The following is a 13,152-nucleotide window of genomic DNA, read 5'->3' as shown; positions in this document are numbered from 1 at the left end:
GCGGTAGTATGGGTCGGGTTGGGGCCTTTTGAGGATGTTACAGTCGTTTATCGTTGTCGGTTGACAGGACGTAGTTAGACGTCAATGAGGTAGAGATTCTGAGCTTCTAGCTTGATGTAACACGTCGCAATCTTAATTATCATCGTCTCATTCCCCGTACAACCCTCTAGATGCCCTGGGAAGAAAATAATCGTCCTTGGTAATGCAATGGGGAATATAAAAAGCAAGGGGTAAAGTACAATACGTAGTACAAGAGGCAGTAAAATCGATTTCTGATAAGCACCAATAATGTTGCGATGCGGCAATGCAAATGTTAAAGGTGTGTAAGAGAGATGCCGGCTATTGATTGGTTTTGCTTCGCGGTCAATGTGTGGCAGACATTCCCCGACAGAATTCGGATACCTCTCGTCTTTTTGACGACAGGACTTCCAGGACTTCCAATCTGATTGTATCGAGAATTGAATAGAGCTCGCTCGAGTAGAAGGCGAAGTCCTTCCCCTGTCTGCTTGAAGCAAAAGGTACAAAAGGGAGCAAAAGACCACAAAAACAGTAAACGGATTGGACGTCTGAGCCTATTATGTACCTATGCATTTACGGATGCGACCACCCAATGGATGAACAATAACGCAGCATCATGCACCTGAGTGGGCGAAGGAGAAAAATAGTCGCAATTGTTTGGAGGAAGGGTGTGCATCAAGAGACGATAGAGGGGAAGTCGGCGTTTGTGGGATGGCTGGTTATCATTATCATTGGACAGCCACTGATGTGATATATCCACTTTTATTTTACCGCACACCCCTGCCAGCCTTGACACAATAACACCCTCCTGCCATCCATCCTTTCCTAAATTTACATAGTAACCTTCACATACATACAATACACAGTACATTTGATTTCATACAATTCATTATACGCATTCTTGTACCTGTTTATAGGCTACGACATCTTCCATTACTCCAATATGTCACTTGATGGCAAGTCCTTGGTTCTTTCCAAACGATCCTTATCCACTTCAGGCCTTCACACCGCGATAAATAAAAGCCAGGTGACTTTCCCCAACTTTCTTGCACTTATTGTTATGTATTAAAAGCGACCTAAGGTGGGGTGATATGGTTGAATTCAATTGTGTATATTTCTCATAGTTAATACAAAATAAAATTTATAGTTGTGGGTTCAGCAAACAAGAACAAAGGGGGAAACCGAAAGGTAACAATTGATAATATCAAATCTCAATTGATTTCTTACAGTCTTGGTTGCATTTACTTCCCGTTTGGTCCCTGCGTTCGGTGCATTGCACCTGCGCGAACGATTATCACCAGTCGCGTCTCAATGGATGAAACCCCGCCACATGAAATCTTGAGCTGCCTTCTCATTTTTCATTTTTCATTTTTTTTCGGCCCCCGTTTCCTTTTCCCGCCTGACTGTTTGACTGGACCCCTCATTGGATTAATCTTTTTTTTTTTCTTCAGCCTTCCGCTTCTTCACCTAATCTAAAATCTCTTCTGTGTATCCTGCCCCTGCAGCTTAGTGTTCCCTTATCCTGCTTCGAATTGGACGTTCTCGACAAGCTGACCGTTGATGGATGCTGAGGACGCGTACGGCATGGTTGATCATCTACGGACTGGCAAATAGCTCCTCTAAGTGACGCCTCTAAATTGAGAAAATTTTGCACGTTTACTTGCATGACGGATCTCGCTCCTTTTGCACAACAGGTGCGGCGAATTATTATATCGCGTGCCTATAGACGACAATGCAAACGCCAAAAGTTGGATAGAGTGTTCAATTACCGAAACATGTGCTCACGCGCAGAAAAAGCGGCACGATCATATATACCCATGGAATATGACCTCTCGGCTGCAGTTGGGAAAAGGTCAAGGTATCGATACATGATGGATGGGCAGCCATGCGCCTGTTAGCTTGTACATATCTGCTCCATGCTTAGCACAACGCCATTCATCCACGTCGTTGGGATCCATCCGGAAGTGGGACAACTGCTAAAGCATGCCAGATTGCATCTGCCACATCTAGCAGCCATAGGTATTTGCCCGGTCGCCGTGTACGGTCGCTATACAAATCTAAACGAAAATATATACCGTAGAGAGTATACTACATTGGGTATATACTATATCCTACCGCTGAACCCCGGCCTTCCCGCAACACCCGCTTGGTTGCCCAATCTCATCGGCAGCCACTGTATGTACATATGTATTGTACTATAGTATGTAGGGGTCTATCGACACTCCTATGTATGTAGCTCTGTTTTAGGTTGTTGCACGTTTTCTACTCGACGCCGGCCCCCATCTAAATGGGTAGTGGTTGTTCGTTGTTCACTCCTGCGACGGATCCTCCTATGTGTATATGTATATGTAGTGTATGCATATGTACATCCCACAAATGGCCACCCGAACCGGCATCGCGAGTTCTTCACCGCTTCAAATTCATATCGACATTGCATGCCAACGGGGCTTCGCTGACGCTAAAAAGTGGAAGCGATTTCCAAGGAACAATGGAACTCGACTTTTACTGGTTCTGCACGTAAATTTTTTTCCCCAATTGACCAACGGATTGTCGCATGAATCACTTGGCTTGGTCGAGGCACCCGCCTTCGAGGGCATTCCATAGACGATAATTGGGAATAGTCGACGCAAGACACCACAGATCGCATCGGTGACTCCCACGATACGATGTGGTGCACTACCAGCGTTTCGTTTATTAGGGAGATGGGTCTCGGTACCCATTACTCCCGTCGTGTTTGCATCAGATCGGATATCTTCCGCAGTGTCGAATCCACACAAACGCGGGTATTGTATACCTTTCGCGTCCGCGTCGTGTTCTCACATTTGTTCCTATCTTCCGATATCTCATAGGTATCCCTGAGTTAGGCTTTTTGCCACTCTTCACCGCACATTTAGACCAACTCACAGCAGCGTCCCCTTCATTCGGCCAACTGATTTACATACCTAGATTGAAGTTTTAAGCCTACCGCACGTGACTCTTCATACTATATTATTGCATATCATAGATGTATGTCTATCGAATTTCGGGGTAGATGATGAGAAGTGGGTGCTAGTCCACCGTACACTGGGTTTTCGTGGACCCCGAGGACCGCAGTTACGAATTACTTCGCTTTTCGCCGTCGGCCGTTTTGAGTTCATCACGCCTGATAGACAGATCATGGTCATAGTATCATAACATAGAAACACATGGAGATACGGCCAAGAAGAGCCATACTACGGTCGTTAGACCAAAGTTTGGTTATACCCCCGCATAGATTACTACATCCGTATAAGGTAAGTAATCTCCATGATCCTAACAGAGGATTAAGAATGATCCAAGTGGAGCTGGGGGCCATAATTTACAACAATATTGAATAATCATTATAGGTAGTTGTCAGGATACCAACGATGCCTACATACCTAACATTGTTCTTAGCCGATTAGGATCATTGATATTACTAGAAAAGAGCCTAACTATACTATAACTACAAAGTGTCTTGCTATTGAGAAGGGTTGTTTCTATACACAGGCGCCAGTGTATAGCTCCATATACATATGTCTAGTAGTACAACTCATGATATACCCCCACTCTATGTCTTAAGTCGACCCCAAGCTTGGCCGAAGGCGGAGGTCCTGTACATTCGGAAGTATAAAGAGAAAACTTGGTCATTCCAAGAGCCCGTGTGACCTTAAATTTCGGCCGGTTTAACCCCTTGCTTCTGTTTACGGGATCTTAAGAACTGCATTGGTGAGGATATGATACGGAGTAGTTAGTCGAGAAGTAATAATATCAATACCCGCCATCTTGCTCCATGCGAGGAAATACGCAGGCAAACAGGAAACAAGAACTAGCCTATGACTACTTTTCCTTAGACATAAATACTCCAGTGTTTCCTAGGCTCTACACCCACTTCACCACCCGTCCACCTTGGCACGAACAGCAGGAGTCCTAAACAGCAGACTCGATTTCATGCCCACAGTCGACCTCAGCGCCAGCATGTAACACACCCTTAGACCCCGACCATCATTACGGCCGCAAGGGAAGCCAAGACATAGCATTAGCATCCCTTCTCCTACTCTAAGAATCTACCCCATTCCCCTGATTCATTCGGTCAACCCACGGCTGGATGAAATACTGGTTTACGACTGGGTACACTAGGCCGATAATGCCGAGCGAGATGGCGTAGAACTCGGGGCGCTTGAAGAAACGGCCGCGGAATAAGGCGCGGTTGCGAGCTGCATCGCGGCGTCGGGCGCGCGCCCGTGCTTCGTCTTGGAATACGGCGCGTTCGTGGGAGGCGCTGGTTAGGTTGGGTTAGTATAATTATTAGGCCTAAATACGGTGCAGAGAGGAAAGGTGATGTAAGGTAAGAGTCCTAGAACAGAGGAGAAAAGGATAAAACTATAGAAATTAGGACCAAAAAAGGATATGATATAAGCCAATACGTATACTCACTCCTACGATGAGTCCAAAAGAATACTTACAACGTAGCTTTATACGCCTGATCCGCCGCCATCTTCTGCGGGTCCTCTCCGTGGTGCTGGTGGCCTCCGGCGGCACACGGAGGGGCCGGTGGCTGTGGAGGGGCGGGACCGTGGAAGTAAGAGGATCGACGAGAATGCGATGGTAGGGAGTGAGACATGTTCGTCGGGAGGAAATGACTGTACGATTCGAAGTACCTCGTCCGGTCCATATCGAAAATCTTACGAAAGCATATGTGATTAGGTAGTTATGCCTGTTTGAAAATCTAAGAATCGGGTGGTCATTTATTTTGAAGCGAGTGGTTGAGTGAAGTGAAGCTTAGCTCTCCAGCTCGACGTAGTTATAAGAATAAGAATAACGGTGTGTATAATTGAGTATTAGCTAAGTACTTGTATGGGCTATCGAGGTTCAATATAGGAAACCATAATCTAGGCCGGGGGAAGCACTTACAATAGACAAGTGAAGTCAGTTACATTTGGGTGATAGTTTCCATCCGTATATTTGATCTACGTCACGCCTGCCTGTCTGCCCCTATCTGCCCCTATTCCCAACTCCTCGGAGATATTTCCATGCAGCCAACATCATCTAGCCAGTTTTTCAACACTCAATTTATAGAGAAATCATATAACTTCTATATACTATAACAGATGATACATACCCTAACATTAACCACAAATAATTTACACAGGACAAAATATACCAAGTTCAATCCCTATCTAGATATTGTTCGTACGCACCCGGAACCCGAAACTCCTCTGGCAAATCCGGCTCGTCCGGCTCATCTTCATCGAGTACACCTTCATCAAACCAAGCATCGACATTCTCGCCATTCTCAATCTCGTCGATCTCCATATCGTTGAGCATGCGGTTGCGCTCCTCGATCAAGACGTCCACCCACCGAAGTTCGGCAGTTTTGCGTAACGAGAAGGCAGTCTGTGTTTCCCGCGTGTCCTCCACCAGCCTTCGCTCTGCTTCCTGCATCAGCTCCTCTTTGATTGCCTGCTCTTCCCTAACGCTCCAACGGTAGTTGTCTAGCTCGTTATCTCTCCATTTCTCCCATTTCCTGAAGCTGGCGTCCATTTTACGCTTTAGTTGCTTCATAGCAGCCTCTATTTTAGCTTCGCCATCTTTTTTACGAGACCAATATTCCTTTAATTGGGCATGGTACTGCTCTTCGATCTGACGCTCCTCGGCTACTCGTGCTACGTATTCCCGTCTGAGCACCTTTTCCCGCATCGCTAATTTGGTCCTCGTAACGGCGCTTAGCTTCTCACGTTCTGCTTTCTGTTTTTCCTGTAGTTCTCCTAGTGCCGTAGCGCCTTGATTTTCCAGTCTAGCTTTTTCAGTGCTGTGGTCGCGCTGTACAATGATGCGTTGGAGTTCGTGTACGTTTTCAAATACCTCACGGAGTTCCACGTATTTGACTTCTACCGCTCGCCGTCTCTCACCTTCACGCCTAATACGCTCCTCAAGTAGCCTCGCCCGACGCTCCTCGGCTAGCCGTTCCTGCTCTTGTCGCAATAGCTCAGCTTTGAGCGCTTCTTCGCGCTCGAATTCGGCTACTAGTCGTAGAGCTTCTTGGATCTCGGCCTCCTCTTGAGCTTCCTTGTCCTGACGGGCTTGGCGTCGTGCTTCTGCGCCTCTTTTAACAGCAGCTAACTGTTCCATCGTACAAGCGCAAGTTCGCCAGCGTGCACCACAAACGTAACAGAACTCTGCACCGCATCGACAAGTCATATGTTGGCATGCTTCCCTATGCTCAACATATGCATGACAACCATAGCATCGCTTCCACCCCTCTTCTTCAGCGAGTTCATCAGTTTTCATCATATCGCGGTCCTCGGGACAGTTGTCTCCTTCATGCTGCTGGCCGCGGCAAATTATGCAGGTCCAGTGGCCTGTAGAGCACCTTGCGATATTGCGGGCGCGGTTGATTTGATCCGGTCGAAGCCAGAGGCTACAGCTTTGCTGGCTGCAGTATACACGTTCACTGATTGGTAGGTTCCACTCTGCTGCTCTGTCGTGATATATCTTTTTCAGCTCAGAATCGATGTTCAATATTATGGTAGCGGCTGGGATGGGATTCAGACAGCACTTGGGTGGCCATTGCTGCTCATTTTCACAAGTCGTATGTATAAGTCGTATGAAACAAGGCTTGCAATAGCTGTGACAAGGAACCTTGATCATCTCCTTAGGGTTAAAGTCGTCTAAGCAGGAGACGCATTCGCTAGAGTACCTATATTAGTATTATTCTAGTAATTTGTCGGTTGTTATAGGCAACTCACACTTCGGCTTCATAGACCGATGAAGTAAGGCTGCTATTGCTGTTCGTCGTAGTCCTCTTTAAAACCTCGGATACGAATCGCTTCTTCGCTGTCTGGGTGCCCATTTCTAAGCTACTCCAAGAAATATCCCGCCTATGGCGAGCAGCTCCAGTTGTGCTGGACTCGCCCCTTTCTCCAACATTATTCAAGCGTCGAAAGAGATTTTTAAACGAGTGCTTTTTTGACTTGATGGGCTGCTGTGTTGGCGCGATAACATCATAAGTAAGTGATTCTACCTTGACCGGGACTGATACTGGAGTCTGAAGTGCTACATCCTGTTCATCTGGCCTCTCATCTAAGGGTGCGTCTGACGTTTCGGTACTCTGGTCTTCTTCATTCTCCTTCCTAAGCTTCTCGTGTTGCCTCAATTTCTTAGCATCCTCCGCTTTCCGTCTCTGCTCTTCTTCAAAATTCCGAGTCTTAACCTTGTCAATGGATTCCTGGATAATCCAGGCGACTACGTCCGACTTGGAACCTGCTGTGTCTTTCAGGCCTTCGGGAGGTTCGTACTGGGTCCAATCGACGATAACTTCATTCCTGGGTGAACTTGTCGACAAGGACCCGTCGTTTACGTTTGTCACGATAGCTTTCCCTTTCCCCTTCCATTTTGGAAATTCGTCATCTTCCCCTATCGGATGCTGTACCGGGACAGCGGGTGCACCAGAGAGTTCCTCCGTTGTGGAGGACGTCGGCTCGATGATCAGCATACGGAAATAAAGTATGAGTTGGCAACTTATAATAGCCAACAGAAGGATATGAATTGCCAAATTATCATCGCAGAACATGAGAAGGTCGTCAGTGAGCTTGCTTCAGCCGCAGAATTCCCCACGTTTTCTATGTTCTAGAGCTTGATTGGTAGCTTTCATGCGGCCCCCGTAACACAACACTCTGAGTGTACATGGAAAGGAGAAAACAAGGTGATATCAATCCCGCAAGAAAACACACAATAGGTAGGTAGATAAAGAGAGTAGCTATATTGGTGGTAACCTCAGGCCATGGTGAGATGTCAAGTCACCTACCTGCCTCCTAAGATACGTGATCTCAGCTTGCCAGATGACGACCTACAATGACCTCTTAGCTACATACCTACCTTGGAACTTAGGCGACTTAGGTAGTAGGGCTGAAAACGGATTCCCCAAATCCAGTACTTCAGCCCCGATCACCGAAACGTGGGCCGTATTTCCGTGCTAGTCTCCTTTACTTACTATACCTCTACGCTGATGAAGCGAACAGCGGATATGCAAGTAGCACCTGACCATATCTTGGTTATCTCTAATAAGAAACAAACTAGGTGAATTACGTGTGCTACTGCTAATAACTGATTGGCAGGTTTTGGGGGAGAGGTCTAACAACTAATGAGCTGACTGGGGCAGAGTAGCTAATGGTGTTAGAGGCGATGCCAGATGCTAAATCCTACTCGCTTAAACATTCTCATCTGACATGGGAACAGAGAAAGCCTTGTGCTAATGTAGCTCGAGGCGTTTCCAGTGGAGAAAACGTCCGGTTTGATGTAAGACGGTAAAGTTTGTCATTTTATTAGTTGATAGAGTAGCGCTGTGGATGGGCTGATGGGGAGATTGTTTGTCTGAGTTTGTAAATAGCGTATTTTCAGGAGCCGACGTGGCACAATTGCTGCTGCCAGTTGTCTACAGCTGTTAATATGATAGAATTGAACCAGTCATAGCCGAGTCGTTTTCTTTTCTTATCGCCCTAAACACCGAGGTTAGGGGTCCTTCCAACTCCTACACCGAGAGCCTGGGCGAAAACTTGTAGGATCAAGTGAGATTAGGAGAGGTTTACATGGGGGGATGAATTCTAATACTGACAGAATCGCTTGATTCTGGAGATATGTCACTGGATCCTCATGCTGTAAGAGTTGCGAGTCCGATACCCTGCAGGGCTGGATCCATCCACATAACTCGGGCGTCGGTCCGAGCGTGATATTACTACGCTATGTAGCCTATCGGCGCCGTTGGGGAACCTGCCGTAAAAGCTAACAAGTTAAAGAATCTCGAAGTTAAATCGCAGATATATCTACTGGCTCATGTCCTAGGTGGCGTTTTGACATTATGTTTATATAAGATTTGAAATTACTGCTGAACTGTTCGTCTCTGAAGACTTTACTTGTTTAACGAAGTTAATCTAACAATTTTTAACATAAAGAAACCCAAATATCAACTTATCTACTACAAGACTCAAAGCCAACATTGATAACGTATAATAAACCTACCGAAGTAGGGAGTCAATTTACTAGCCGTTGCAACTACAATGCCGGTAGCATCCAGGTATTACCTAGATAATTTAACGGTAATTCGTTTGGTTAATAAGTGAATAGGGGGCTATGTCGTTCATTGGTCTGTTTCTCTAGATACCTACCTAGGTAGGTACCTAGGGGTAGACAACCCTTAAACTACCAAATATCATAAGTTTCCGTTACACTGCATTGATATTACGGGGAATTGTTACAGAGAAACAAGTCACGTTTCCATATTCTATCTATATTTTGAAATCTCAAATGACGCTAATGTGGACACCCCTATTAACAACTTTTATGAACTATCTTAACATCGTCATCCCTTACGATAACTAACGGTCGTTCTCGACTGGTCTATCAACTAATATTTCCGAATAATTCTCAATATGTCACAAGTAGCATAAATATAAATGTTCGCCACGTATGTCACTAGACTATGTGTCCAAGAAGGAAACCTGCTTGACAACTAGCATGACGTCATCCCTGATCTACAACAACTAATTAGATGCGAGTATACCTAGTGCATATCTTACTCAAAGAGGCTTGAGTATTGAGAGGTGCCTCGAGCGTCCCCATGAAAAGATGTTTGACTCCAACCATCGAGATCATACCAATTTCACCTGAACAACATCCACCAAACCTCGTCTATATCATCAACTGGATATCTCAGCATCAAGATTTCAACGATATTAAACCTAAAATTGAATTGTATAGCAACTCTCATATCTTGCCTGCATTTATAACTTATACTTCACATAAACCAACAACAAATATCCCACCTTACCACTCAGACATAAAGCTATAAACATGACGGCGTCCACGCGAGCTTCGACGGGCCATTCCAAGCCACGCGTGCACCTGACCGTGTCCACCGAGCCGGAACGCAAGCGCCAAAGCGGCAACACCACGACTACCCATCGCCACACCGGCGTCAAGAAGCGGACCGGGGCAACAAGAGCCCCGGCTACCCACCATAAGCGGAAGCCACACCTAAGCGATAAGATTGAGGGTGCTGCTGAGAAGTTGGTTGGTAAGATCACACGCAGACCGGGGAAGAAGGCTGCGGGGACACGCAAGATGCGCGGAACGGACGGGAAGGGTAGCCATGTTAAGCGGGTGTAAGGTATATTGGTTGCGCGGGTTTTATTTGTGTTTCGGGATAATCTGCGGCTTCTGGGTATTAGGTATGAGTATTAAAGAGTGAGAATTGTGTACAATGTATAGTGTCTAAGGGGGTTCTTACTGGATATGCACTACAGGAGGCAAGGGAAATACGGGTATGAGAATCTGTTCATGTCAACTTCGAGGGTATAAGTTATCTTCAGGTGGCGCTAAACATTTGGATCTAATGAAAATAATACCGAATGTATAGCTATATTTCGAACGGATTGGTTATTTCTTCGAGGAATTTATCTCATTACGAATTACCCAGGAGATTATCATTAATTATTATGTATAACCTACCTCTTAGGAGGTGGTAATATGGCATGAAGGATCCTACTGGAAGAGACTTTTAGGTATGATATCTCATTATCTGTTTTTACTTCCTAGCTCATAGTTATGCTATTCACAGTTCTCCTCAAGTCCCCCCGAAGGGAGTGGAATCGAATTGACAATACTACTTAGCTAAGCTCACGAATTTGTTCATATTGATGATAACAATAATGATAATGAATTCGTTAATGTCCAGTGAGCGTGTAGTTTATCTGAATAGCTTACACTTAATCACCCGAAACGCAACAATGGCGTACCTATGGGATAGCTGGAGTGAATGATGATCAGTTAGGGTCAATCCATACTGCCTTGGGTGCTTTTATAGAACCTATACTGTGCTGTCCATTACTTAGGGGATTGGTCGATCGAACGTCAGGACAAGCTACCTATCTGTAGGTGATAGGTTCCATCTAGGGTCTTAGGGACCGAATGCGATTACGTGCAAGAATACATAAAGTATCCTTAGATACTTTATTGTCGCTGTCTTCACTTCCAAGTGTGATTATCCGCGCACAATTGACAAGATGATGGATTTCGTGTCCGTTGAGATTGAATTCCGATAGCTCGTTGAGCACCTCCTCCATGTCTTCGGTACCACATATGAAATTGTCCTTCCCGATGTGCTCGATTGAGTCCCGCCAAATTTGACGGCGTGTCTGTATGCCGAGGGGACTGAAGGGCAAAAAATGATTAATATGCGGTATGAGGTCCGGATCAATGTCGATAGTTTCGTTAGCAGTGAGGAATAATATGCCCGTATAATTGCGATCTTTAATTAGCTCAAAGGAGCTAATGACAAAGCCATCGTCGTCTTCGCAGTACTTATCTTTCCGGGCAGCCACAAGACAATCCGCACCCTTTAGGAGGAGAATGCCGCCCCATGAGTCGCAGAGCTCCATAGCTCGCCTCAGATCCACTATCGTATCAAACTCGTACTTGAAATCACTCACAGCGAAGGAATATAGAGGAAGTCCTAATTTATCAGCAATTGCCTTGGCCGTGAAGGCTTTACCGACTCCTGATGGCCCAAGCATGAGGCATGTAATACCGTGGCCCTGGTTCCGGACGGGGTCGTTGCTCCCCAGATTACTAGAGAGGAGCTTTCCTTTGACGAGATTCAATATCATATTCTTCTCGTTATCTGGTAGGTGGAGCTTCTCAAAAGCCAGGTTACTCGAGTTTACCTCCTCTAGATCGTCGACCAAGACTCTGCACCATGTTTCTATCTGAATATCGAAGCACTTAAGCCAAGGATTTACCATGAGCCGCTGCTCGTCAGTCAACGGTTGTAGACACTCCATTCTTTTTTTTTTGACCGAGGGAGCTGGTACGGATTCAGACGCGGTTTCTGATTCATCAACACTAGCTTTTACTGGATGTTTGCCATTGTCCTCAAGTGGCCGTATCTTGGGAATGAAGTTGGCGCTCTGCTTATAGTACGCAAATGAGTCGACACACATCTTTGACCCTGCCTTTGCTAAGTAAGAAACTAAGCTTGTCGTAATTTAAATATATAGTAGAATACTTACCGGTGTCATGTACCATCTTCCATATCTGTCAGGTATGCTGCATTCTCTGCGACAAGCCCTAAACCTATAGCCTCTGAGTTGCTCAAACTTACGACCCCTCTCGATAAGAGCTGCTCTAACTTTAGCTTCATCTGCTAAATATGAAATCGGAAACACATTCAACTCAGTGACTCGACAGTCGCCATCAAATTTATCGATCGTGAACGAATATTCTCGATAACCACATTCCTCTCCGTTCCAATCCACATGCTCTACGTCGATCTTCCACTTCGGATCTGTATTTCTTCTGCCCTTCTTCTGGCACCTGAGTACTCGAGAGACGATTTCCGCATTATCTTTTCTGCTGAAGACTAGAGTACCAGGAGGAAATATGTGCTGGATTTTCGCAAAGTCAATGCTTTTGGGCTTGATGATTGGAGGAGGATGTTGCTCAGTGGCCCCAGATGCTTGAATGTTATCCATAACGTTATGTTGTATTTAGCTGAGATATGGTAAAGGCGATATCTACTATGAGGCATACGCTGGTGTGCTGATTTCTGTGGAGGTGTTTGGTGTATTGATATGTTTAGGCGGATAGACGTTCAACTATTTATAAGTATAAGTGGCAAGGCAACCACAGCCTTACTATACGGCCAACATGTTCTGCTTAACTCTTAGGCACTGATATAGGTGCCTAATAGCAGACTAAATATGATAAGACTACCGATGTGCCATAAAAAGAGATTTAATAAAGAACAACAAACATAAACTACAATATGATACCATAAGTCAATCAAGAGACGAATCTTTGCTATTAACCAGCACTTCCATGGTATATTAAGTTCTATGAATAAGAGGTTTATGATACGAGAAAGAGTTTCATATCTTGCACTAGATATCGGGACAACTACCTGACTAGAATGGGAGATGTCAGATTCTATTATGCTGAGGAAACTTACAGAACCCAACTTTCTGATAAACTAAAAAATAATTTAATACAGTTTGTGACTGACTCATTGTCTCCTGACTTACTTCATACACCTACCTAGGGCACCTATCTAGGATATTAGGAGCATTAGACATTTAAGGGTTT

At 45.2% G+C, this 13,152-nt stretch overlaps 4 protein-coding genes across 4 annotated transcripts; 1 reads left to right on the top strand and 3 right to left on the bottom strand.

Annotated features, from left to right (window-relative positions):
• Window positions 1–4,074: 4,074 nt before the first annotated feature.
• On the bottom strand, window positions 4,075–4,639 carry F5Y00DRAFT_264197 (uncharacterized protein; the record flags this gene model as incomplete). Its single annotated transcript, XM_048011614.1, has 2 exons — window positions 4,075–4,297; window positions 4,482–4,639. 2 exons carry the CDS (start codon window positions 4,637–4,639, stop codon window positions 4,075–4,077), a joined length of 381 nt encoding a protein of 126 aa, XP_047862714.1.
• Window positions 4,640–5,184: 545 nt separating this feature from the next.
• Window positions 5,185–7,510, bottom strand: F5Y00DRAFT_264196 (uncharacterized protein; the record flags this gene model as incomplete). The annotated part of the gene is made up of 2 exons (XM_048011613.1): window positions 5,185–6,706; window positions 6,765–7,510. 2 exons carry the CDS (start codon window positions 7,508–7,510, stop codon window positions 5,185–5,187), a joined length of 2,268 nt encoding a protein of 755 aa, XP_047862713.1.
• Window positions 7,511–9,631: 2,121 nt separating this feature from the next.
• On the top strand, window positions 9,632–10,179 carry F5Y00DRAFT_264195 (uncharacterized protein; the record flags this gene model as incomplete). Its single annotated transcript, XM_048011612.1, has 2 exons — window positions 9,632–9,765; window positions 9,849–10,179. The coding sequence occupies 2 exons, from the start codon at window positions 9,632–9,634 to the stop codon at window positions 10,177–10,179; spliced, it is 465 nt and encodes a 154-aa protein (XP_047862712.1).
• A 782-nt stretch (window positions 10,180–10,961) lies between these two features.
• On the bottom strand, window positions 10,962–12,542 carry F5Y00DRAFT_264194 (uncharacterized protein; the record flags this gene model as incomplete). The annotated part of the gene is made up of 2 exons (XM_048011611.1): window positions 10,962–12,023; window positions 12,081–12,542. The coding sequence occupies 2 exons, from the start codon at window positions 12,540–12,542 to the stop codon at window positions 10,962–10,964; spliced, it is 1,524 nt and encodes a 507-aa protein (XP_047862711.1).
• Between the last annotated feature and the right edge of the window lie 610 nt (window positions 12,543–13,152).

Source organism: Daldinia vernicosa, assembly GCF_022497035.1.
Source record: "Daldinia vernicosa strain CBS 139.73 unplaced genomic scaffold F5Y00scaffold_40, whole genome shotgun sequence".
In the NCBI taxonomy this organism is placed as follows: domain Eukaryota; kingdom Fungi; phylum Ascomycota; class Sordariomycetes; order Xylariales; family Hypoxylaceae; genus Daldinia; species Daldinia vernicosa.
This window is presented reverse-complemented; position numbering and strand designations above follow the sequence as displayed.